Here is a 23,415-nt window from a genome sequence, read left to right as displayed (position 1 = left end):
TGAAAGTCTCTCTCTCTCTCTCACACACACACACACACACACATATTAGAGTTAATAAGACCTCCTGAGAGTCTAAGAGCAACAAGGTCAGGTATGTGTGTGCAAGAAAGTGTGTATTTGGGGATTTTTTTGCTTGCTTTAAACATAAACACAAAAACAAAGCCACAACATTGTGGCTTTGTTTTCTGGCCTCAGTTTGCCAGAAAAACATTTACTGATTATCTGAATAAATTCCAGTCCTTGTGGATATTATTCCACAAACGCTAAAAGACGTGACAGCTACGTGTCCACGGAGGCGTTATCGCCCACCGCCAAAGGGCGAAGGAGGTTAAGCGTGTTTTTGACCCGTGTGTGCGTTTGTGTGAAAAGAGAAAGCTACTTTTGGGGTCAACCCAATTCAAGATGGCGGCCACAGCTAATACTATTACTCAGTCAATTTAAGGAATATCGAGCTAAAACTTGATGTGGTTGTAGCTGAGGGGCAAACATCCCGTTACGTTGCACATACTGTTATTAGAGGCTTGATCAAACCGGCTAAAGCGACATTATTTCTCAAGATAAGTGGCGTCGGGCGACACGCATTCCTTCAAAGAATGCTAGGCCATGAAAAGGACACCGAGACCTGTCGAGGTTTCTCTGCCAACCGGGCCAAAGGTGGACCAAAATCGCCCCATTGTTACCGGCCCGAGTGTCCCTCCACTGCACCCTGTCCCTGAGCCCAGAGAGGTCTGGGGGCTGGTGTCAGGAGGGACGAGGGGAGTGAACTTGTCCACATCAAAAGGTCCGCGGAGATACAGTGGCGCTCATCACTCCACATCCTCCTTTTTTCCCCCCTCTCCTCCGCCCGCCGCCGGTGCCATTCCCTGCATACCAGCGTTTCAGCGCTCAGTCAGACCAGAGACGGGGAGGACGGGGTAGACGGAGAGGGGGGGAGAGAGACAGAGGAGCCGGAGTCTATGACTCTCTGCAGGAGAGCTTCGGCAGTTCAAGTCAGAATTCAGCCTGTCGCACGGCTAATCCCCTCTGAGCAAAGGCCGACCCCGAGGGTTCAGGGACGGAGCTCTGCGTTGACTATCAAAGGCAGGGGGAGGCGTTAAAAGATGCCGAAGCCTGAAGAAAAGACCCAAAACCTCGACTCCTGGGTGAAGTACAAGCTCAGATTCTGCAAGACAACGCAGTCATTGTGGCACGGAGTCAGAGGAACATACAGGCCGCACCACTACAGGAAGTCATGAAGGTTTCTGTGAAAAAAAATCACGTTTCTTTGTGTAAATTTATCAAATTCAACTACAGATCTGCTAGCATTCAGGGAATGTGTTGAGGATCACTCTCATCTACTACCACGCCAAATTTGAGCTCAATATCTGTAAAAAACGGCTGAATTATAGCCATTTTTTGTTGACTAAGATCGATTACATGTGGCTGCCATCTTGAATTGGGTTAACTCCAAATCAACTCTAGATGTACATCTAATAATTATTTGAAAGTTTCATTCAAATCTGTCCAGCAGCTCATGAGATATTTTGCTAACAAACACACACCAACATGGGCAAAAACTCCCCTTCTTCTTCAGCGGGAACAATAATCGCTGATACTTATCCATGTCAGAAGAAAATGGTGATTTCTGCCTTTGGATTGTGCAGTTTCTCCCTGTCATTATGTTTCATTTGGTCCCCAACTGAAAAATCCTTCCTGTTTAGTAAAAGATATTACCTTTGATTTGATTTTTTTTTGTCTGACATGGAAAAGAGCAGAACTGTTTCATTTTAATCACGATAAAGTGGCAATTATTGGTTGAGCTGTTCCACTTTAAATCTCCCCGACTCGTGTTGCTGCGTTAAGAGTCAACAAGCGGAGATCGTTCCTTGCTTTAAAAATTACATTTTACAACAAAATCTGTGCCGCGTGCCCGAGATACCAATTTACTTCAAAGACACGCAATGAAGTGCACTCTAATCTTGTTTCCAAAAAAAATTGAGCTTCCATTCGAGAACGAGAAAAAAAAATCTCATTCTGCAAACCGAAATTACACGCTGTGATAGCTTAGCTTTTCTATGCTGCAGTGAAAAGAAATGAATAATATAAAACAGGCAGATAGACTGCTGGGAGTCAAAAAGCCTTATTGAAGAATCTCCTTTATTTGTAGAAAATCCTGAAGCGGATATGCTTGTTTGGACCCTTTTGTTGAATTAAAAAGAAACAAAAAAAAGTGACTAAAATGACTTGAAACTGGCAAAAGTAATAAGCAGGAGAGGCCAGAAGAACTTGAGGTGAACTCCAAGATGAAGGTGCATCATCAGATCGGACCGAGCCAAAAAAAGACGGCCGAGGAGGACACCAAGTCAGGAAGAAGTGAAGCTGAAATTTGCCAGAATGAACCCTGAGAAGTTAAAGCTTCCAGGAAACTGTCCTTCAGACAGGTGAGACAAAACTGGACCTGTTTTTGGACAACGAGTCCCCATCAGCTCTGTGTTCGCGGAGCCAGAAATGAAGCAAACACAGAAGAAGAACCCGGTGCCTCCAGAGAAACACGGAGGAGGCTTGGTTCTGTTCGGCGTACGACGAAATCTCAAGACCATCAAGGCTTTCTGGAGCTGAACGAGCTGCTCAGAGTCAGAAAACCTGGTCTCACGGATCCTCCAATTGGATAATGACCCGAAAACGATCAGCTAAAAACACAGAAAACGGATCAGAACCAAACACTGGACCGTTCTGAGGTGGGCCTCTGAGCCCCGAGCTAAATCCTGCTGAACATCTGTGGACGGAGCCTTCAACCCTGAGACAGCTGGAGCCGTTTGCTCATGAGGAGTGGGCCAGAATACCTGTGGACAGGTGCAGAAGGCTCAGAGAGAGCTACACAAATCACTGGATTGCCTCAAAAGGTTGTGCAACAAAATATTAAGTTAGGAGAACCGTCCTTTCTATTTCATTAGTTTGTTTTACAAAATAAATCAAAGTCGGATAAAAGTCCAGCTTTTACTTTTGTCAGTTTCGAGTGATCTCAGTGACCTTTGTGGGTTTTTCTATCTTCAACAAAAGTGTGCAAACAAATCTATCTGCGTCTGCAGGCTTCAGACCTGAAGCAGAGGAGCGTGTTGTTCCTCCGCTGTGAGAGGGCCGCAGAGGTGCAGAGCTGCCCGAACGCTCAACATTCACACGCCCCTGGGGTTCACTCGCCCCTGGGCCCCGAGCAGCCGCACACGCCCGAGACCCAGATGCCGTTTGTGAGCTCAAGGGGCGTGCACACGTGCGCACACGCGCCTGCGCCTAGAGACCCGGCTCAGCGACCGATAAGTTCTGTCGCACATCGCAGCCGCATCCTGTCAGCACACAGGGCAAAAAAGGTGAAAGAAAATCTGCCGCTTCTCCCACATGGCACATGCCGTGAGGCTTCACGCAAACAAAAAAGGATTATTTCCCTGCAGCATGTCAGAAAAGCACAATAAAGAGATCCACCACTGAGGTACAAAAGGTGCGGAGATCTGCAAGTTGTTTTAAAAATATTACAATAAATTATTAGGAGGAAAAAAGGAAAAAAAAAAGAGAGGCTGCTCTGTGAACCGGAGGAAATGGAGCTACAGAACAAGAGGTGTGGTGGGTAATTATTAAGGTTTTATTTTTGCTCCATTACTCATCGAGAATCCGTTAATCCACTTCCAAAACAATTAAAGGTTTAATTTGGTCTACAACAGCCAAATAATAGATTTTCTATCAGCTGCCTGTTACTAGATCTGATTTGTTTGCTGCTGATATCATATTACTCTTGATTTGGAAACAGTGACTTGTGTTATTCTGCTGTTAGATGTGGACACATGTTGATCTTGCGTGCCCGTCTTCTGAATTAGGATTATAATCTGGTGAGGATACCAGGCGACAGCGGACTGAAACAACAGGTGGGCGCAGCACCATGGGAGCACAAAGAGGAAAGCCTCTGCTGACTTCGTTTTTACGCAGCTTTTTTTTTTTTTTTCAAATACAGAAGCGCCTCGGGCTTCAAAGGCATGGACACTCACCTGGGGCTGTATGGTGAGCGCCATGAGAACCACCAGAGTCCTGTGCAGGTGGAGGAGTCCCCGCTGCCGCTCAGACCTCATAGTCTCCTGCTTCCCGTGGATCTTTACGCCCCTGCTCCTCCTCCTCCTCCTCCCGGAATCGAGGAGCGCCGTCCTGTGCGCTCTTGTGCTCTCCATCCCTGCGTCCAGGGATCTGGGGACCGCGCTGTGGGCTCGGAGGCGTCCGCACCCACGCCTCCTCCTCCTCCTCCTCCTTTCCTGCGCACTCTCCTCCTCGCCGGACTCAAACGCTCAAACTCCCGCAAAGCAACTTCATTGCGTCAACACCCCGCACCTAAACCTCACCTCCTCTGGCTGCCGTGTCCCGGGGATCTGAGAAAGCCACACACACTTCATAAAAACACACTCCTCTTTGTTTTTTATTCCCGCCCCCACCTGCGTTAAGAGGATTTAAAGGGTCCAATCTGCCGGCTCACATCGCTTGAACTCTCATCCCAATTAGATGACACACACACACATACGCTCCCTCTCCCTCTTCATCTGTTTGGCTTGCTCCACAGAAAACACACACACAAAGAAAAATGTTTATCCAGTCGGGCCAGGGCGAGAAAAGTTGCGTCTCGTCTGCGGGATGATGACTCCGATCTGTGGTCTCCCGATCCGAGCGGCTGCTGGGTCATCCGTGAACCCGATCCGGAGCCTGGCGGCGGCAGAGTCAGTGTGGGAAACAATAAGAGAGAAAGAGAGGGAGACAGAGAGGGGAGGGAGGGAGGGTGTGTCCTGAGGCAGGGACTATCCGTCATTCAGCTCCTCTCCGGATGGTTCCCAGCGCGCACGGTGCGCTCTCATCCCTCTCCTTCAACCTGCAGCCCCAACCCAACTTCTCTTTGGTCACATTTTACACACGCGCTTATCCTGAATATGTCTGAAGGGGGGAGTTTCGAGTTTCCACTCTCCCTCCCCTGCTTTCTGTCCTCCGGTTTCACTTCAAAAGCAAACTAACTCCCCCCTTTTTTATTACAGCTCAATAAAACACCACCCCCACCCCACCCTTTCTCTTCTCTGCTGCAGGTGAAAACATTTCGCATGACGCTGAGAAAGGTGGATGCGTGCAGGAGCTTTCAACTCCACCTGCAGTCCAGCTCAGATCAACATCGGTGATGAAACTTGTTCCGACAGCTGCAGCTGCATCCTGCTGTTCGCATGCAGCTGCTTAACGGAGAATAACCGGCTCACCGCAGAAATATAAAAGGCACTTGCAGAGTGTGAAGGCATCTTTTCAATCCTGGCACCCTCCACATGGCATTTTTTTTCTTCTTTTCCTCCCCACATCTGACCTCCAGTGCGCGTCTTGCTGGATTAGAGCCCTCCACACAAAGCCCCCCCTTCATCCGAGGGCATCTAATGAGATTCTGCCCCTCCCTCCCTCCTCTTCCTCCTTCATCTCTAAAGGGTTGTTGCTCAAGAGCCTTCCCCTGACAACCAGCGGTGTTTCCGCGGTGACCCCGGGGAGGAACAGAGGCCTTTTGGAAAGAGGAGCTCTGATTTGCATTTGGAGGAGCAGCAAACATCGAAACATGAGCTGAATTTCTAAACCGAGCGACCCGGAAACGCGTGGGTCATCGAAGTGCTGCTGTCTGTGTGTTTGTTTGGTTCACCTGAGGAAGAACCACCAAAAACATGCAGCTGCTGAACCCACAGGGCAGCGCTGGGGAGGTGGGCATTATGGAACCAAATTATGATATTATGATCGCTGCTGTCTTCTTCATCACAAAGACCCCACAGACACGGCTTTGGCCGTCTTGAAGTGGTTCATGAAGGTGCCTAGTGTCCGCAAACACGGATTATTACCTCTTTCTGCCCCCCCCCAGTCAGTCCAAACTCCCTCCTCCATCCGCAAAAAAAGGACCAAGACATGACACATGTCATAACAAAAACAGGCTTATTACATGCAATCATTCTACTTTTTACATATATGACATAAAATAGTACAAGCAAAAATATTACCGCTTTACTTGTAAGGAAACTTTTATATTACCGTAATAAATTAATGTAAATAACAAGTTATAGCTAGCTAGCAACCGGCGGGAAAAACACAAACACGCTGCTAAACTGCTGTTCTACGGACTAGTTGTGAATATGCATATAAAAAACACTTTGTACTTAAAAATTTAATACAATTTAAAATTATTACCCTTTTTTAAAGTAGTTCTCTCAGAGGATGAAAAGACGCAACTTTTCAAAACACGGTTCAGAAAATGGCGGACGGCAAAAATTACCAAAACAGGGTTGCCAGATTGGAAAAAGACGAAATGTCGTACTGTCGCTTTAAAATGATCGTATTTCGACCCAAACTATCGTATAGGCTGAGTGTGTGTGTGTGTGTGTGTGTGAAAAATATATCGTATACCTAAATATATCGTCTAAATAAGATAAATATCGCATATTTGGCAACACTGCCAAACATGACATCATTTGGTCACGTGACATGAAACCCTGGTTTGAAGTCAAAATTATTATTTTAGTCTAAATGTTTATTTCAGGTTACTCCAAATAGTAATTTATTTACTTTAAAGCAAACTGGAAAACAATTATTTTTTTAAATACAAAAATATAATTTTCAACTAGAGAAATTAATTTCCTGCTAAAATGCAGTGTTGCTGAATGATTTAGCTGAAAGCTGGAGAAGAAGCTGAAATGTATTCATGGCTGAACTGTCAATGCAAGTTGATTGTTAATTGTTTACGTTGTAGCCAAAAATAGCTCAATGGTTGAAAAGTCGCCAAAGAGGCTGAAACTGGGTAGAACAAAAGTTTAGAGCAGCAGAGACAAGATAATAGGTGGGACAAAAAAAAAGCTAAAAAAAAAAAGAGGATAAATATAGAAGGAATGAGGAGAAAAGGCTTAAATGAGTAGAAATGTATTCAAAAATATAAAAAGAGCTGAAAACAACAGCCTAACAAACCTTAAAAAAGCAGAACAAAACTTGAAAACAGCAGAATACACAAAAAAAGCCTAAAAAAATCAAAAATAGCAGAAAACAACTTTAAGAACAGCATAAAACAGCAAAACAAACCTTGAAAACATTCCAAAAAACTCAAAAACAATAGAGCAATCATGAAAAACCTAGAAATATCTGAAAATACACACACAGAAACCCACACTGGCTCTGTGTGACGTCACACATGAGCATTCCGAGTTCTATCACCACGGCAACGCAGCAGGACAGGAGGCTCAGGCCCAAATTTTCACCTTTTTAAACTGAGATTATAAAAAAACTACACAAGATATCAAACAGCTGAATCATACAGTAATAGTTGAATGTCTTATGTTTTATTTAAACGTTGAATGGCGTTTCTAGGTGGACGTTTGCTGAAGTAGTTAGCTTTCAAACAGCAGTAAGATTTGACAGTTTAAGAAGGAATTCCAATGTATTTCAAAGAGAGAAAAAATGGCTAAAAAAACCTGAATGATTTAAAAACTTTAAAAGACATCAATACCAAAAGTCAAAGCACATATCTCCTGGAGGAGCTGAACATTTTGATACCTGAATGGTATAAGTATAAAACAACAACAATTTATACTTTTTTCAGTGATGTAACTTCAGTAAATTCTCATATTTCTGATTTCCCTACCTGTACGAATGCTGAGTCAGCTCACACACGGTTGGTTTCCTGTTTATAGTTTCTTCTGTGCGTATTATTTATTTGTTTTGGCTCAATCTATTTACTAGTTCATCAACTGCAGTGTGAATAAAAATGCTGGATTTCACCCAGGTCAGATTTTTGTGTTTACACTGCAAACAGTCAAATAGAGGCAGCTTCTTTAAGCAGAAAGATAACTTCCACTTCCCTGAGCCGTAGGTGCTGTAGACCAGATTTTCAGATTATTCTGAAAAGGTTTTGGATTATTTTTCCCATGCAAGTACATTTTTATGTAAATTCCACAGGAAACCTTTGCATATCGGTCAGAATTTTAACTTCTGTACGCTTGAAAAATCAATAAAAATGAATTTTAAAAAAAGTACAGACAGTTAGCAGAGTTGTGTAAAAGAAAATGAATTTTCTTCCTAAAAAGCTTTATGGTTTTAATGAGTGTTGAAGTCTCCTTCATTAAAACACAATGTTCGTTCGTTCTGTTAAACCTTGTTACCATTTAGAGTAAAACTGAAATGTGTTTCAGGGCTGGGCGTACACGGCCTACATTGATGGTAAAATAATTGGTACTTGTTGCAGCTTTTTAAAACTAAGATTTACAAAATGCTCAACGTGTTCCTCATTTACCCCGTCACTGGTTTTCATTTCTTTTATTGCTGGTCATAAAAAGCTTTGTTTGAGACACTTTTACAAATTTGCATATTTTTATTTTTAGAAAAGCTCGGAGAAAACATGTCGAAACCCATAAGAGAAAAAGACAAACTCAACCCTTTTTATGGTTTGCTTGAATTTCACTCCAGGTATAAATAAACCATTCTCACGCAAACACTTAAATCGTCTCTCAGACTTAAAGCTCCTTTCTGAAAGTTTAAAACTTTCACCCAGAGTTTCCCGCTCCGTAAATCTGAGTTACGTCTGATTTTTAACACAGACCGACAGCTTTTACCCAAACAGTAAGTAGCTGGAAGCTTCCTTCCAGCCTCTGCAACCGAGAGATTATTCTTTTGTTAAATGGGAAGTCATGTTTCCATAATCATGCTCCACACACACACACACACATATGGCGCCCTGGTGGCTAAGGTCAGTGCTTTCTCAAGGCAAAATAAGGGAGTGTGGAAAGGCTTGGGAAAGTGCAGAAGAATGTGAATTTTTGTGTACGTTGTTGAGCTGACCTGCGGACAATTACCCAGGGCGCAGTTTAAGTCCACAACAGGGAGGCCCTGTGTGCACCGGGCAGAGCTGACAGTGCCGGCCTAAATCAGACTTCTGACGACCGATTCACACGTCACTCCGTCTGCAGCTCATGAATCCAGCCTTTGAGACGAAAAGGAGTGTCATATCTTCTGGGAATTACTCTACAAAGGCTGGAGAGAAGGACTTATGGGTACTGAATTAAACTTTAAATCTACTAAACCTGTCAATAAAACACCACATGAGACACTTGACTTTATAAATGCCTCCCAAAAAATGAGAAATCTTAATTTCAAGAATTAAATTTGAGCCCATTACTTAAAATAAATCAGCATTCTGAAAATATTTAAGATTACTTTTTATGTCTCAAGTGGATGAACAATATGCTGGCTTCCACTTCAGGGTTACTGAATTATGCAGCCAATTTCTTAGCATCCCTGCCTTCAGATTATTGCTGAAACATCAGTACAGAACTCATGAGAACCCAGTTCCTTCTCTCAGCATTCAGCTCGACGGGAAAAAGGAACCAATTGAAGTTTGAAAATCAAAGAGTTGTTGTCATTAAGACATCCTACTTCACAAAGCAAAATAAACAACTGCGTCGATTAGTAACACTAGTTAGATTTTGTAGCATTAGCTCAAACTCATTTCTGTCAACATGGTCATAAGCAGGGCGGTGCGGTACTGCAGCGGTTAGATATGTCGCCTCACAGCTAGAAGGTCGCAGGTTCACCTTAACCATTTGGAGTTTGAATGTTCTCTCTGTGCTGAAGTGGATTTCCTCCCACACATCAGATTCACTGATAAATTATCCCCTTGGTGTGAGTGAGAACGTGACTGGTTCTGTCTCGTTCGTCTCTGTGACCTGTCTGGGGCGCACTCTGCCTCCCGCACCCAAAAAGGAAAAAGCAGGTAAATGGATGGATGGATGGATATCACAGGCAGAGGAAATTAGGGCAATAGCGCCACACAATGGTCATAAACAGAGTTACACTGAAAGACGCACACGTTAAAACAGTGAAGAAGTGTCAAAATGGTTTTATTCCATATAAAAAAATTTAAAAAAAAACAGAAAAGCGCCAGGTACAGTGTCTGGAAGTCCAGACTCTGGGTGCAATGCTTTATGACAGTTTATTCTTAACAAAAAAGAAAGGACAGACATGTCCAGTTGCTTGTGAATTTCAGCACAATCTATCGGAAAGTTTTACTAATATGATTTACTAATATGATCCAAATTTCTCACAAAGTGTGTTACTCATGGAAAGTGATAAAAACACAGCAACTTGACATGAATAAAAGTGAATACTTACATGTCATCCTTGAGAAGAAAATATCCATAAATCAGACAAAATGCATTTCTAAAAAACTCTTTGCTTTGTCAATGTAATAAGACAAAACAAGACCTGTGGGGAGGTGTGTTATTTCTTGGCGAAAGAGATCTTCATGGCATTCGTCTGCGTGATCTTGAAGCCTTGCAGTGCATCTCGTGCAGCACCGGCCTGCACCTCGTTCTCAAACTCCACAAAGGCGATGTCGTGACGTCCGGGGACCAGACGCACCTCTTTGAAGCCAGGGAACCTAAGCACAGAAGAAATTAGGGTTCCGACTTTAAATAAAATATGCGCCACACTCGCAAAAAAAAAAAAAGAAAAGAGCGCTCTCAGTTTGAAGGAGCAGAAAAGATTCCCCAACTCCTCTTTAAAACAGATAAATGGCAGAAAACAGGGTAATACTCACTGGTTGAAGAGCATGGAGAGCATGAGTTCATTCGTTTCTTCTGGCAGGTTGGTGAGGAAGAGGATGTGATTGGGCGGATTTTCTGAAACCTGTGAGAAGAGAGGGGAAGCCACAATCAAAACTACTAGAAAAGTGACTTTTTTTAAAGAAACAACAACACGAACTGCAAAGAACCCCAAACACACGCTACCTGCTGAGGCATTTGTCCAGGCATCTGTCCTGGCATCATCTGGCCGGGAATGGCACCCGGGGGCATCTGGCCGGGAGCCATTCCAGGAGGCGGCATCATGCCTGGAGGGGGCATGTAGGGCGGCTGTCCTGGAATGTGCATCATGCGAGGAGCCTGGCTCATGGGAGGCATTCCCTAATTTATAAAAAATACAACAATTCTGAGCTTCTAACGAATGAGCACATGTTACTGTCCTTATTTTAATTCTATATCCAATTACAAAAGTGAAAAACAAACCAATAGGAATGAGTCAGAAGGTGTTTTACTTGTTTTTCCATCCTTTTTTTCTAAACTTTAACCTCCGACCCAATTTCATTTCTTGATTTTATTTTAAAAGCACAATGCTAAAGAGTCAATCTTGTTTTTTCCCCTCAGTAACTGGAAAAATTAAACCTTTTTAATTTGTTCCTCAGTCTACATGTATAAAGCCCCCTGAACATATTCTCTGATGATGATGTTCATCTCCATTTCAGCAAAGCCTTAAAGACATTTCCTGCTCCACTTACCGCCATCGCACCAGGAACCCCAGCGACCATCTGCGCGACACCTTTCTTAGATCCAGCTGTATCAGGTTTGGGCTTCTTCTTCTCCTTTTTCCGGTCACGCTCCACGTAGGTCCCCTTCATCTTTGCAATGATGTCCGAGTCAGTTTTGGAGTACTGGATTCGCTGCACGAGAGCAAACATTGTCAGGACGAAAGAACTTCGGGTGATAAAGCTGCCCGTTGCTCTGCGTTTAATAAACGTACCATGGGTTTATCGTAGAAAGGAAAGCCTTGCATCGATCTTAACGCGTTGGAGGCGCTGTTGATCTCTTTGAAGATAACAAAGGCTTGACCCCTCATCTTTAAAGTGTGTGCCACCAAGATGTCCAAAATCTGTCCAAACTGAGAGAAGATGGCGTAAAGTGACTTTTTCAGCTCTGCAAGAAGAAAAAGGAGAAGCAAAACGTTAGTTCCTAGTGAAATTAGTGTCACATGTAAAAGCGACTTAAACAGAAGGGCTGGAAATGGGTGAGAAACTCACCATCTTTCTTGATTTTCTCGTTCAGGTTGTTGATGTATATCGTGTGATTAGGCCGTACTTCTGGAGTGGTCATCTTTCAACCTACCCGTGTAAGGCTGTGGGGAAAAATGAGCAGATATACATTAAGGAATTGAAACCTTTATCTCTAAACAGCTTAAAACCAAATCCTAGTGAACTCCAGGCAGCTAATTGACGCTTAGCAATCATCCAACGTGAGAACAATATCACGATTAGCCCGTGTTAGCTCTGAAGCTAACTGAAGACATAACTGAAGGCGCAAAAGAACCCAAAAATACAACTTTAAAGTCAGCATCTGGTTATTAAACTTCTCTCAAATCGTCAGAAATCTGTATACAAGCCCCAAAGCAGTGCTCAGAGAGCATTTAGACGCACAAAAAGCAGTAAATATTGAACTTAACGTGGACGAAGCACTCACTTCAAAAACGATGAATGAAAACCCCGGACTTCTCAAATCCCGTTTTATCTTCTCGCGATATCTCCAACGCAACTTCCGGTGTAACACAAACACTGTCTTTAATAGTTGCTGCTAGCACGTGTAGCGCTATCATTTTATAACACAAAAACAGTGTTGCATATGATAACAACTGTAAAGATGTTGAATTATATTTAAAAGTTGTATTTTTAGTACCATAAAACGCATTAGTGGGCGGCACCGTTGATATTGGAGAGAAGAAGAAGAAGATCACCAAATATGGACATAGCACCGGTGTTAGCTCGTCAGCTAAGGCAGTGTTTGATACTAGCTAGTTACTACTCATTGCAGAACATTTGTGCTCCTCTGTTTGTATTTAAATGACATTCAGCGTCAGTTTGGTGTATTTATCTTGTTCTCTGTAATGTTTCGGAGACGGCAGAGCAGCGAGTTGTAAAAAGTGGAAGGAAGGCAGGTTGGATGTGTTGAATTGTTTCATTATCTGAGCAGAAAGGTGCACGAAATGCTAACAAGGCCGCTCTGTGTCAGGGTGAAGGAGCTCAGAGGAGATGTCAGGGGAGTGCCCCCCTCCACCTGCACCTCCACCTCCACCTTGTCCTCCACCTGCCTCAGCACCGAAGAAGAAGCTGTACCAGGCTATAGCCAGCAGCAGGACTGCTGTGGAGGGGAATCTCACTGAGGCCTGCCTGGTGCTCAGGCAGAGGGAGAGCAGGTCAGATTCACTCTTTCAACACCTAAACCACAGGCGTCAAACTCTGTTCCCCGGGGTCGATCTCCTGCATGTTTGAGATGTCTTTTTGCTCTAAAACACCTGGTTTAAATGGTTAACTTGTGGATGTGCTCCTAGAGAACCCGATGATTTGGTGAGGAGGTGATTGAACCATTTGAATCAGGTGTGTTCGAGCAGGAAAACCTTAATCTTCCTGGACGGACGACCCTCTGATCTAAAGAAAGAGCGAACAACCCGATCACTGGTTCATTCTGCTCCTATTCGTGTTCCTTGTTACAAAATAAATGGATCTGAGCTTGTGTTTGTCTCCTGCACCTTTTACACTTAATTTCAAACCTCTCATTTCTCATGCTGCCCAATCTGAGGTTTGTATCAAATGCTGCACATTGTCTTCATCACTTATTGGATGCAAACGCACAGATCAGTTTGGATTTTCATTTTTAAATAATGTTTCAGAGACATAGAAAATTCAGTTTGCAGCTCTGTCTGCAACTTTAGTGATTCAGGTTAATCACAAACAGCAGAAAACTCTCAATTCCTAGTTTGTTTTCTGTGCCTTATTTAATCAGTAAAGAAGGATCTAAAATTTAACTATTTTAACTGGACAAAATGTACATTTCAGAGGCATTTTGGAAAACAGTGACAGTTATTTCTCACCTAGTTTTAACACCAATAAACGGGTAATAAAATAACTGTTTTTGAATAGATTTTGCTTACATTGAGCTTATCTGTTAGGACTCAAAAAAAGAAGAAAATAATCCCTCAAAAATCAAATCAACTCTAGCATTACGACCAACTGAAGCCTCAAAGTTTATATAACTCAAAACAAACATTAAAGAAAAGTTTAACACCTCGAACGTTTCAAGCCTTTTAAAAAACAAACATGTTTTCATTCAAACCATTTTTCTTTTAGCTGATAAAATATCATCTAGGAGACAAAAGCCCATTGAGTTGGATTGTAAAAGAAAAAAAAGTTTTTTAAGAACTTGTTCTCATGGAAAAGTGTCTTCGTGTCACGCGGTTTGTTCTCTTTTGTTGTCAGCTTCAGGAAGGACCTGCAGTGGATTCTGGTGAACACTTACGTGCCGTCTCTCATCCAGGACGGTCCTCAGTAAGTCAACAAACGACGGCGTCGACTTCACTTCCTGTCGAATAGGACCTTAATATTACATGTTAACTGTTACCGAACACACACAGGTTATTGTGTTGTCGTCTCGCGGCGAATGCTTGTACAGTGAAATCATGACACCTGACTGGTTTTCTGACCTGTGACCCTGTTTACTCTCCAGGTGTGGTTTGGTGGCTTTGTGGATGGCGGCTCACCTCCAGCAGCCTCCGCCGCCCGTCGACATGGAGACCGTGGTTCAGACGGCGGTGAGGCGGGGATACACGGCTCAGGGAGAGATGTTTTCAGGTAACACAGGCGCAGAAAACGTTTGGTTCCAGCCATCCATTTCCTTTTACCTGCTTCTCCTTTCCGGGTCGCGTGGAGCTGGTGTCTGTCCCCAGCAGTCACTGTGTGAGAGGCGGGGGGACACCCTGGACAAGTCTCCAGTCCATCACAGGGACACATGGAGACAAACAACCACTCACAATCTCACCTAGAGACAATTTTAGAGTTACCAGTTAACCTAACATGCATGTTCTTGGTCTGTGGGGGGAAACTGGCCGGGAGGCGATAGCTCCAACCACTGCACCACCGTGCCGCCCGTGTTTGGTTCCAGAGTGTTTAAAATCAAAAGTTCATAAAATAATAAACACACTTCAAATCAGTGCTTTAATTTTATGGAACTGTTTCAGCCGTCAGGTCTTAAAGTGATTCTGGAGAGTCTGAGAGCAAAACGCTGACTCAGTAAAATTCACTTCGCCATAAACGTCCTGATGAATGCTCAGGAATCCCGGTAGATAAATCTAACAAGGTTGAGTCGGGTCCTCTGGACAGGTTCTTTGTTGAAACGCTTCGTTTGTCCCCCTCCTACAACACTGGAGGATCACTCAGCCGTCTGTGAACAGCAAGCTGCCATCGGGGCTTAAACGATGGTCCTTCTTTTGCACGTGAACAACTAGCTTTGGGCGTCACCGGCAGCTGGTTGATTCACTGCATGAAGGTGCTGCTTCTAAGTTCACTTCTGAATAAAAGACGAAACGTTTCAACGAAGAAGAACCCGTCCGGATGACCCGACTCGACCCTTTTAGACATATCTGTAATGTTTACGAAGCTGAAGTAAAGCCATCAGCAACTTATTACAATTTTTGGTATGCAAAACTTTTCCTACTACTTATAGACTGAAAGTTTCTGAAAAAACATGGATCTTAATGTCTATGTATGTTGGAACAAAAAGAGTTTTATACAATATCTGGCTCCAGGAAACGCAAAAATTTATGAGAAATCTGGTTTTGTATCCAGGATTTTATTTTGAAGACTCACTGTTTGGTTCATGTGTACCTAAAGTGCAGTGTTTGAATTTATTTTTATTATTTTGCAGCACACAACATGGCCTTGTTGGCAGAGGAGGTTTGCGGCTGTAAGGCTGAGCTGCTGTCGGGAGGTCTGAGTGGCAGCAATGCTGCCGCCATCATCGAACACCTGTGGAGCGGTCAGCCCGTCCTCATCCCGTATCCTGCAGCCAAACAAAACTCACCTCACAGCTCCGCAGTGGTGTTGTGATGGTCTTTTACTGGCTATAAATGCATGATGATTTTTGCAGACAGTTCTTTGACAGTTGGCGCAGATACGACGAGGACAGCAACCACGAGCCGTGCCAGCGCAGAGGTCACAGGGCGCACTGGGCGGTAGCTTCAGGTAAGGCTGAACGTCTGGAACGTTTCCAACAAACAAACTGAAGGAGAACGCCTCACGGTGTGAGAACTGAGGACGATTCTTGGCCCGGTGTGGCTTTTTGTGTTTGATTCGTTTTCTGCTCCCTCAGTTTGTTTGTTTTTTAAATAAAGCAAAGGTTATTAGAAAGTTAAAGGGTCGAAATGCAGCCCCAGGTTGATCAGATGGATCAGGGATGGGCCACCATCCTGCATGTTTTCCTTGTTTCTCTGCTCCAACACACCTGATTCAGTGGTTAAATCACCTCTTCATGTTCTGCAGAAGCCTGTTAATCACCCATTAATAACCCTAACCCTAACCCAGGATTGGTCACCCCTGAGATAGTTCAGGTGGTAGAAAAAGAACCTAGAAAACCATTAAATCTAAGTTAAGGGACGTCACTTTCTGATTGAATCATAATCATAACAGACTCCATGGAAGACGACCCAGTGGAACAGTAGTGCAGTGGTTAGAGCTGTCGCCTCCCAGCAGGAAGGTTGCAAGATCGCTTCCCAACCTGGGGACCTGTTCTCCCTGTGCTCACCTGGGTTTCCTCCCATAGATCAAAAACATGCATGTTAGGTTCATCATGCGATGGTGTGAGTCAGAGTGTGAAGAGTTGTTTGTCTCTATGTGTCCCTGTGATGGACTGGAGACCTGTCCAGGGTGTCCCCCGCCTCTTACACAGTGACTGCTGGAGGGACACCAGCTCCCCGTGACCAGGGGAAGAGAAGAGGGTAAAGAAAAACAAATAGGAATTTGACAGCAAGCATGTTGAGAAGCCCCAAAGCTTCTGGGACTGATGAGATGAAACAAACTTTTTCACATCAGTTTTTATTATTATTGTTGTTGTTGTTGTGGAATGGTACCAACAGATTCATCCACGTCTGTTTATCTGTAAAACCGTGGTCAGAAAATTTTTAAACGACCTCGACGAATGTCATCCCTCCTAAAGCATCAAGGTGACACACAGCCTCCACGTTTTGTTGACCGCAGGCGTGCTCCTCGGTTTGGACCAGGGGAGCGTGAGCTGGGAGCGCGCTCAGTCCGACCCCGCGCTGCCGTGGCTCCGCCTCCCCGCCCCCGACCGCCGCCGCCCTCCGTGTCCCGCGGGCAGCAGGGAGGTCTACATCCTGGCCAAGCAGGGCAAAAGTCTGCGCTACCAGCTGTGGAGCCTGGACGGCGTCGCCCGGAGCAACCGGCAGCTGGAGGCGATGGACCCTCAGAGAGCCGGCGACGGGACGCGGTACGTGGTTCCCGACGGCGGGGTGGAGGCCGGGCTGGCGGGACGGGCGGTTTTACTCCACGTGAAAACCCCGGAGCAGTGAGGAGCCGCTCAGATCGACGCAGCGGCGGCGGCGAACTGTCAACCGTGCGAAACGATGCGTTCATTAAAGCATTTCCACCTTCCTGTAAAATCCTGTTTGTGGATCTTTAGGTGACGTTCCTCCGAAGACATTTTGTTTCTGCCTCCTCCTCGGCGCGGGGTTTAAAAAGCTGCTCTGACACAAAAATAAAGAAACACCACGAAAACCTATTATTTCCAGTTTATTGCAATCCATGACGTGAACAAAGCAGGGATTTAACAGTTTCCACCAGCGTTCTGCGATTGTGAAACCCATCGTTCCGAAAAGACAAAAACACGGTTCATGTCCAGTTTTCCAGCACCCAGTTTGAAAAACCTGACAGACGTGAAGAGAATCCGTGGGGCGAAGAATAATACTCTGTAAACACTGATAGTCCCTCCTCTCCCCCTGCTGTCTGCTTCTCAGAAATAATAAAAAAAATAAATCTGATTTTAAATCACTTCAGACGCGCCCGTCGAGCCCGACGGACGCCGTCGGCGAACACCTGGAAGACAGACCTCTCCGACCTGATCGTTTCGAAGTAAAACTCCGCGTTGAATACTAAAAGAAAGACCCGCAGTTTTCCAGCTCGAAGCAACGTCCTCGTTAAAAAGGGATTTTTTTCCTTTTTCAGGATATGAATCGTTTTGTTTTTTTCCAGCCCTATAATCAGGTGAGACCTTTGAGAAGCCTGAACGTTTAAAAATAAAATAAAATAAAAACTAAAATCCAGTTTCATTTGATTCTTCACACAATGTAAAAACTCCAACGACTCAAAGAGAACTGAACTCATCTGTAAACCAAATACTTGAAATTCAGAGGCACTGCTTGTTTTTGTTCAATGGCTTTTTTTTTTCTTCTAAAAATCAACAGTGCAACAAATCCTAAAGAAACAAAAGCTGCTGAGCTGCTTATTATACAATTAAACGAAGAAAACAAAAAAAGCTTATACAAAATAAACAAAATACTTAATAAATTTGTTTCTATTAGAGGCAAAACTTTGGGATTATTTGTAAGTCGGTTCATACTTGGGTTGAACTCTTTGGAGCAAATCTTTCGCGCTGGAATGATCGAACTATATTATATATATATATATATATATATATATATATATATATATATATATATATATATATATATAAATAAAATAAAAATGCTAGGCACGTACATCGTAGAAACGTAGTAAGAAGTTTTAACCCGCGATCAAACAAATAAAAAGGATTAAATTAGGCTCTATTTACACACTGAGTTAGTCAACACTCGGTCAAACCAGTGTTTTTAGTGTTACCGCGCTGGGAATCCGCTAAGGCGGATTTCCCTCGACGCTTCCCCGAGCTGCGCAGAAAAAGCTTCGTTCCGTGGCCACAGGACGGCGGCTGCGTGCGACCAGGAGAGGGCGCCGTGGAGGGAGAAATAGTGTCTGCTTGTAGGGGCCGGAGCGTTAAAATCCTCCACCGTTTGAGCCCCGAGTTCCCTGGATCCGAGGCTCCAAATGTAATGCATATTATCAGACTCCTCCCCCTCCCGCCACCACAACATTTACCCGATCGTGACACAAGTCCTGCTTTTCTTTTGCTCCCCCCCCCCTTTTTTTCCACAGGTATGAGTTGTTTAAGATACTTGGATCATTGCAGGGATCTTTAAAAACAAAAACAATCAAACGCTCATTAAGTCCTAGTTTGATAAAAACCTGACGCTCTCCGGCGCCCTCGCCCTTTCCCTGCGCCCCTCCGCGTTTAAGGCGTCTTGAGGAGCATGCTGCTGAAGATGTCTATCAGGTTGTCCAGCCCCCACAGGTAGCCGTCCTCCCTGTTGCCTTCCACCCAGGGCGTCCTGTGGTCCAGCGTCATGGGGGGCGGCAGGGGCACCGTCTTCCCGAAGTCGATCATCCACACCTTGGCCTTCCCAGAGGCGTCGTGCACGAACAGCAGCGAGCTCCCCACCACCTGCGGGGGAAGGGGGGGGGGAGGTGAGGAAGGGGAGCGGCCGAGGGGGCGGGCGGCGACGCCAAACGAATCGAGGGGCCCGCGTCTCACTCACCTCGTGCGTCTTGAAGAACGGCGACTCCTCGAGGACGCAGCGCAGCTCCTCCAGCCGGCTCAGGTAAAGTTTCTGAAGAGCACGGAGCGAAGGATGTGAGATCAGTGGGTGAGAAGAAAAACAGGAAGTGGCAACAAATATAAAAAAAAAACCTTGTCTTTGTCCTTACTGAGCATTAACTTTATGCCCACCTGAAGCAACAACATTCAAACTAGAAACCTTTTTAAATCTGGAACAAAGCAGCAAAAGCAGCCGTCTGGTTCAAGTCGGTCTAATTATTTCTTGTTCAGGCAGGCTGGAGGCAGAAACCTGAGACAATAATTGGTCCCTAATCTGACAAAGACGGCAACAGAACAAGCCAAGACGAGAGGTTTGAACATTTTTCAACAGTTCTCTGCTTTTTGTTTTTTTTGTGCTTCAGTTTTAAAGTTTTATTTAACCAAGAAAACCCAAAAAGCTCGTTTCAAACCACCGTCCCCGCCTTCGATGATCGATGATCGTTTGGCGCCGTACCAGAATCTGAGTGTTGCCGTCGACGAAGTCCTCCAAGACCTGCATCACCTGGTCTCTGTGCTTCGTCTTCTTGAAGTTGGTGTTGCGACTCTTTTCAGCTTTCTGAGGCGAAACAAACAAAAAAGAGAAAGAAACACAACATCATTTATGTTTGTTCTTTCTTTCTTTTTTTTTTTTTTGCCAACTAAAAGTTTTGATCGAATCCCGCAGAGAAGCACGGCGGTCCCGTGACGTTGTTTCTTTTTTCCAGATGAAGAGAAAAAAATGAAAACCGAATCTGATTTGAATCTCTCTCTCCAACTGGCTGCTGATACTCGTCGGACTGGAAAACGGCCTCTGGGATTTCTTTTGTCTCTTCGGAGCATGCAAATCGAACGTTTTCACACCCAGATACGCCGCCTTGGCTTTTTTTTTTTTTTTTTTTCTTGAGCTCTGACCTTGATGCCCTCGATGCGGAAGCCCAGGGACGCCGTGGAGCTGAGCGTCTCCCTCCACTGCATGTAGCGGGGTTTGAGGACCCCCTGCTGAGCCCGCTCCTCCTCCGTCGGGGCGCCGGGGTCCACCGCCATCATCTTCTCGTACATGTCCTTCCGCAGACGCGGGCGCTCCCTCGCCTTTTTGAGCTCCTCTTCCAAGTAGGTCCTGAAAGGGTGACATTTCCAGATTAAAACATAAAAAAGAGGGGGGAGGCGCCCTCTACTGTCGGCGAGGTTTTAGCTACCTGCTGCCCATCTTGCAGTCCATGATGGCCGGCGAGTCGAAGCCGGTCAGCAGGTCGTCCATGACGTTGTACTCCTGATCGTCTTTCTGCACCACGCCGTAATACCCGGGCACGAAGGGCTTCAGGCTGTCGTTGACGAGCTGCTGCAGAGACTGCTGCTCGCACTCGCAGAAGCGCTTCATCAGACGGCCGCACTCCTCCAGCTGGAAGTTACCTGGAAAAGACGAAAAGGGAGGATTAAAAACGACGACTTGCGACAGTGTCTTCACAGGTCTGCCTACTAAAAATAAATGAACCAGACGGCTGCAGCTGATCCAGAACGCTGCTGCTTGTGTTCTCATTAAAACCAGGAGGTTAAAGAACATCAGCCCAGTCCTAAAACCCTGTGGCTCAGAGAAGAGACTTTAAAATACTTCTGCTAGTTTATAAATCACTGCACGGCTAAGCACTACGATACAATAAAGATCTGCTGAATCAACCTTCCAGACCACTCAGGTCCAGAACCAGAACCAAACATGGAGAAACAGCATTCAGCTTCTATGCACCACAAATCTGCATCAAACTTCCAGGAAAGAAACACTAAGTTCCTTGAAATCAAGGCTAAAAAACCACCTTAGAATCCTAATAAACGGATCTGTTCTGGTGTCTCATTTGGTGACTGCGTGATGTTTTTATGACTTTTTAATTTTGTATTTTTTATGATGTAAAGCAGCGGTCCCCAACCGTTTCAGCTCCACAGACTGGCCTTTAAAGGTGTGGCGGATAAATACAACAAAATAAAACGATACGAGCGGCATGAAAACGGGGGTATTTTTTAAAAACATAAAAAACGTAAATCCAACGTGTCCTCGCAGCTTTGTTAGCTGCGTCCTGGTGTTGTGTCAACATGAATAACAGCCTCTCCTCCCCCTGATGTTCTCCGTGTTTAAACATGCCCTTCAAAATAAGAGACACCACAAATATAAAGAGCACAAAGAATACAGCTCAGTGTTTCTCAGTAAGGGTCCCATCTAGGGCTTCCAGAGACGTTCCTTTTTTACTCGTTTTGCTGCTAGTTGGTTTGTTTTTAGCGCTAACGGATCACGTGACCTGGATAAGCGTTCTGATACGCATCAAGAGGGAGTCATAGACGGATGGAGTGGAGAAAATCTGGTCAGTTTTTCAAAATAAATGTCGTTCAGACTCCGAAAATAAATTTAAAAATATAAAAAAATGCGCTCTACAAATAAACCTGACTTCTTTAAAGTCGTAGGACTGACAGCAGCAGAGTCTGAGCAGGAAACCTGAGGTTTACACCTCGCCGTCGTTACGAAGCAGTTTGTGTTCAGCAGGAAGTCGGGCTCGTTGGAGTCAGACTAGCTGCCGTTTTATGCTTCCAGGCTTTTTTTTTTTTTGTTAACAGTTTAACACAAAGGGTCCAAAAATAACAAAATCCACACAATTTATGTCCCAAAATGAATGACTAACGTGTCCTTAAAAGTTTGTTAAACAGCCGATTTAACTCTGTCAAACTGCATCATTTGTCTGAGTTCAGAAGAACCTTTATATATTTTTTAGTTTATTGTTGGAAATGAGCAGCTTCATGCCGAGCAGCTGTAGATTCAGCAGAAGACGGATGACTGTAACAATGCCTCTGCTTACCTGCGTGGCCCGCCAGCTGCACCCACGAGCGATGCTTCTTGAAGGACTCGAGGAAGGGCGACCAGTGAACCATGTTCTTCAACTTGTGCCAGGACTTGTTCTGGAGGAAGAGAAAGGATTTTAAATAAATAAATAAATCATAATAACAATCCCATCGTGTCGTAAAAAGAGAAGCGTGGCTGAGAAATCTGAAGCCCTGTGAGGTTTTTGGTTTTTGTTTCTTTGCAAGTCGAACAAAGCACTGGGAAAAACGAAGGCCACAAGAATGATTATTCATTAAAGGAAAGCACACACACACACACATCAGTAGACATTGGACAAACCCTCCCCTGTAGCCAAGGCCAGGGGAACAACGTACACAACAAAACCCATTCATAAAACATTTACCAAAGGCAGCACTGTGGTGTCGTAAAACAGGACCTCACTGTCTGAAGGTGTGTGTGTGCCTGTGAGTGTGTGTGAAATGTTTATCTGTGTTGAAAAATGCCAACGCAAGGACAGAACGAAACAGGGACTCTGACGCAAACAGTTTGGGAAGAACCGGGAGCGGACTGATTAAGAGGCACGAGTGTGTGTCTCTCTGTGTGTGTGTGACTTGTCGTACGGGAACGTGGGAGATCTTGTCCTGCAGACGAGCCGTTCGCTCATCACGCAAATAAATGCAAAAGCAGAATCGGTCCCCCGATCAAAAGGAGCATAAAGCCGTAAGCGTGCGGTGGCGGCCGGTTAGTGCGAGCCGTAAAAACAATGAGGACAAAAATGTTTCGACGAACGCAAGGATTTCTGTGAAAAAGGTTGCTCCTCCAGCCTCCCTGAAACTGTAACCAGAACAGCAGCAGAAACACTGGAAACGCTGTGTGTGCCTGAAAGGTCGAGCAGCTCCGACAAACATTCACTCATATTAAATTAAATGAAATCTGTTACATTTAAACGTCTAGTTGAACCGTTTCTGTGTCAGCTGTCTGTAATCAGAACAGGAGCTTAAAAAAGCTGCTTTTTTTGTTTGTTTGTTTTTTTCCCCTCGGTTGTGTCCAGATGTTGAGCCCAAACAGCAGCTCGCTGATCTGAGGCTGCGGATGTGAGACTAGATCGACCTCAGGAATCAGGCTGCGGCCACGCGTCACCTGCTTTTCTGAACTCGTTAACGCTCGAGCCCCCCCCCCGCGTGAGTCTGATTGGTGCACGAGCTCCATCTGCCAGCAGCCAACCCGCGAGCTGCTGCCGCCGCAGCTCTGATTTGTAAGGATCAGGCTGCTCGGCCACGTTTAGCGGCTCTTTCTCGTCTCCCCCCCCCCCCCCCC

The 23,415-nt window shown here is 44.8% G+C and overlaps 4 protein-coding genes across 6 annotated transcripts in view; 1 reads left to right on the top strand and 3 right to left on the bottom strand.

Annotated features, from left to right (window-relative positions):
- The window catches only part of LOC108240831 (protein jagged-1b), a 56,213-nt gene extending 51,298 nt beyond the window's left edge, over positions 1-4,915 (bottom strand). Inside the window, exon 1 of the mRNA XM_017424621.2 lies at positions 4,014-4,915. Within this exon, the coding sequence (XP_017280110.1) occupies positions 4,014-4,190 (177 nt within the window). The 5' untranslated portion in view covers positions 4,191-4,915. The remainder of the gene's footprint in view (positions 1-4,013) is intronic.
- A 4,967-nt stretch (positions 4,916-9,882) lies between these two features.
- Positions 9,883-12,427, bottom strand: snrpa (small nuclear ribonucleoprotein polypeptide A). Its single transcript, XM_017424747.3, has 7 exons — positions 12,288-12,427; positions 11,852-11,946; positions 11,575-11,747; positions 11,333-11,494; positions 10,788-10,961; positions 10,598-10,686; positions 9,883-10,438 (listed from the first exon to the last, which is right to left on the bottom strand). Exons 2-7 carry the CDS (start codon positions 11,922-11,924, stop codon positions 10,279-10,281), a joined length of 831 nt encoding a protein of 276 aa, XP_017280236.1. The 5' UTR covers positions 11,925-11,946; positions 12,288-12,427; the 3' UTR covers positions 9,883-10,278.
- lg2h19orf54 (linkage group 2 C19orf54 homolog) lies at positions 12,412-17,989 on the top strand. Of its 3 annotated transcripts, none has more exons than XM_037973808.1 (7): positions 12,412-12,613; positions 12,832-13,017; positions 14,078-14,146; positions 14,325-14,449; positions 15,522-15,651; positions 15,768-15,838; positions 16,850-17,989. In XM_037973808.1, the coding sequence occupies exons 2-7, from the start codon at positions 12,854-12,856 to the stop codon at positions 17,179-17,181; spliced, it is 891 nt and encodes a 296-aa protein (XP_037829736.1). In that variant the 5' UTR covers positions 12,412-12,613; positions 12,832-12,853; the 3' UTR covers positions 17,182-17,989. The 3 variants fall into 3 exon arrangements, with proteins under 3 accessions (XP_037829736.1, XP_017280235.1, XP_024863501.1); XM_017424746.3 differs by having other exon boundaries at positions 12,412-12,755; positions 12,834-13,017; XM_025007733.2 differs by having other exon boundaries at positions 12,412-12,759; positions 12,834-13,017.
- Positions 17,990-18,774: 785 nt separating this feature from the next.
- The window catches only part of itpkcb (inositol-trisphosphate 3-kinase Cb), a 15,663-nt gene continuing 11,022 nt past the window's right edge, over positions 18,775-23,415 (bottom strand). Inside the window, exons 3-8 of the mRNA XM_017424745.3 lie at positions 22,115-22,214; positions 20,474-20,687; positions 20,190-20,394; positions 19,753-19,854; positions 19,240-19,311; positions 18,775-19,145 (exon numbers count right to left, since the gene is read on the bottom strand). Of these exons, the coding sequence (XP_017280234.1) occupies positions 18,936-19,145; positions 19,240-19,311; positions 19,753-19,854; positions 20,190-20,394; positions 20,474-20,687; positions 22,115-22,214 (903 nt within the window). The 3' untranslated portion in view covers positions 18,775-18,935. The remainder of the gene's footprint in view (positions 19,146-19,239; positions 19,312-19,752; positions 19,855-20,189; positions 20,395-20,473; positions 20,688-22,114; positions 22,215-23,415) is intronic.

The sequence above is a fragment of the Kryptolebias marmoratus genome, linkage group LG2 (assembly GCF_001649575.2).
Source record: "Kryptolebias marmoratus isolate JLee-2015 linkage group LG2, ASM164957v2, whole genome shotgun sequence".
In the NCBI taxonomy this organism is placed as follows: domain Eukaryota; kingdom Metazoa; phylum Chordata; class Actinopteri; order Cyprinodontiformes; family Rivulidae; genus Kryptolebias; species Kryptolebias marmoratus.
Note: the sequence above shows the minus strand (reverse complement) of the source record. Positions and strands in the feature narration are given on the sequence as shown.

What these genes read in the sequence shown, in the direction of transcription:
- snrpa (XM_017424747.3), bottom strand. Translation starts at nt 11,924, where the DNA reads ATGACCACTCCAGAAGTACGGCCTAATCACACGATATACATCAACAAC. An exon ending in CTTTCTACGATAAACCCATG is followed by an intron (nt 11,495 to 11,574) that starts GTACGTTTATTA and finishes GCTCTCGTGCAG; the next exon opens with CGAATCCAGTACTCCAAAAC. An exon ending in CTCTCCATGCTCTTCAACCA is followed by an intron (nt 10,439 to 10,597) that starts GTGAGTATTACC and finishes TTCTGTGCTTAG; the next exon opens with GTTCCCTGGCTTCAAAGAGG.
- lg2h19orf54 (XM_037973808.1), top strand. Translation starts at nt 12,854, where the DNA reads ATGTCAGGGGAGTGCCCCCCTCCACCTGCACCTCCACCTCCACCTTGT. An exon ending in CTCAGGCAGAGGGAGAGCAG is followed by an intron (nt 13,018 to 14,077) that starts GTCAGATTCACT and finishes TTTTGTTGTCAG; the next exon opens with CTTCAGGAAGGACCTGCAGT. An exon ending in CTCATCCAGGACGGTCCTCA is followed by an intron (nt 14,147 to 14,324) that starts GTAAGTCAACAA and finishes TTTACTCTCCAG; the next exon opens with GTGTGGTTTGGTGGCTTTGT.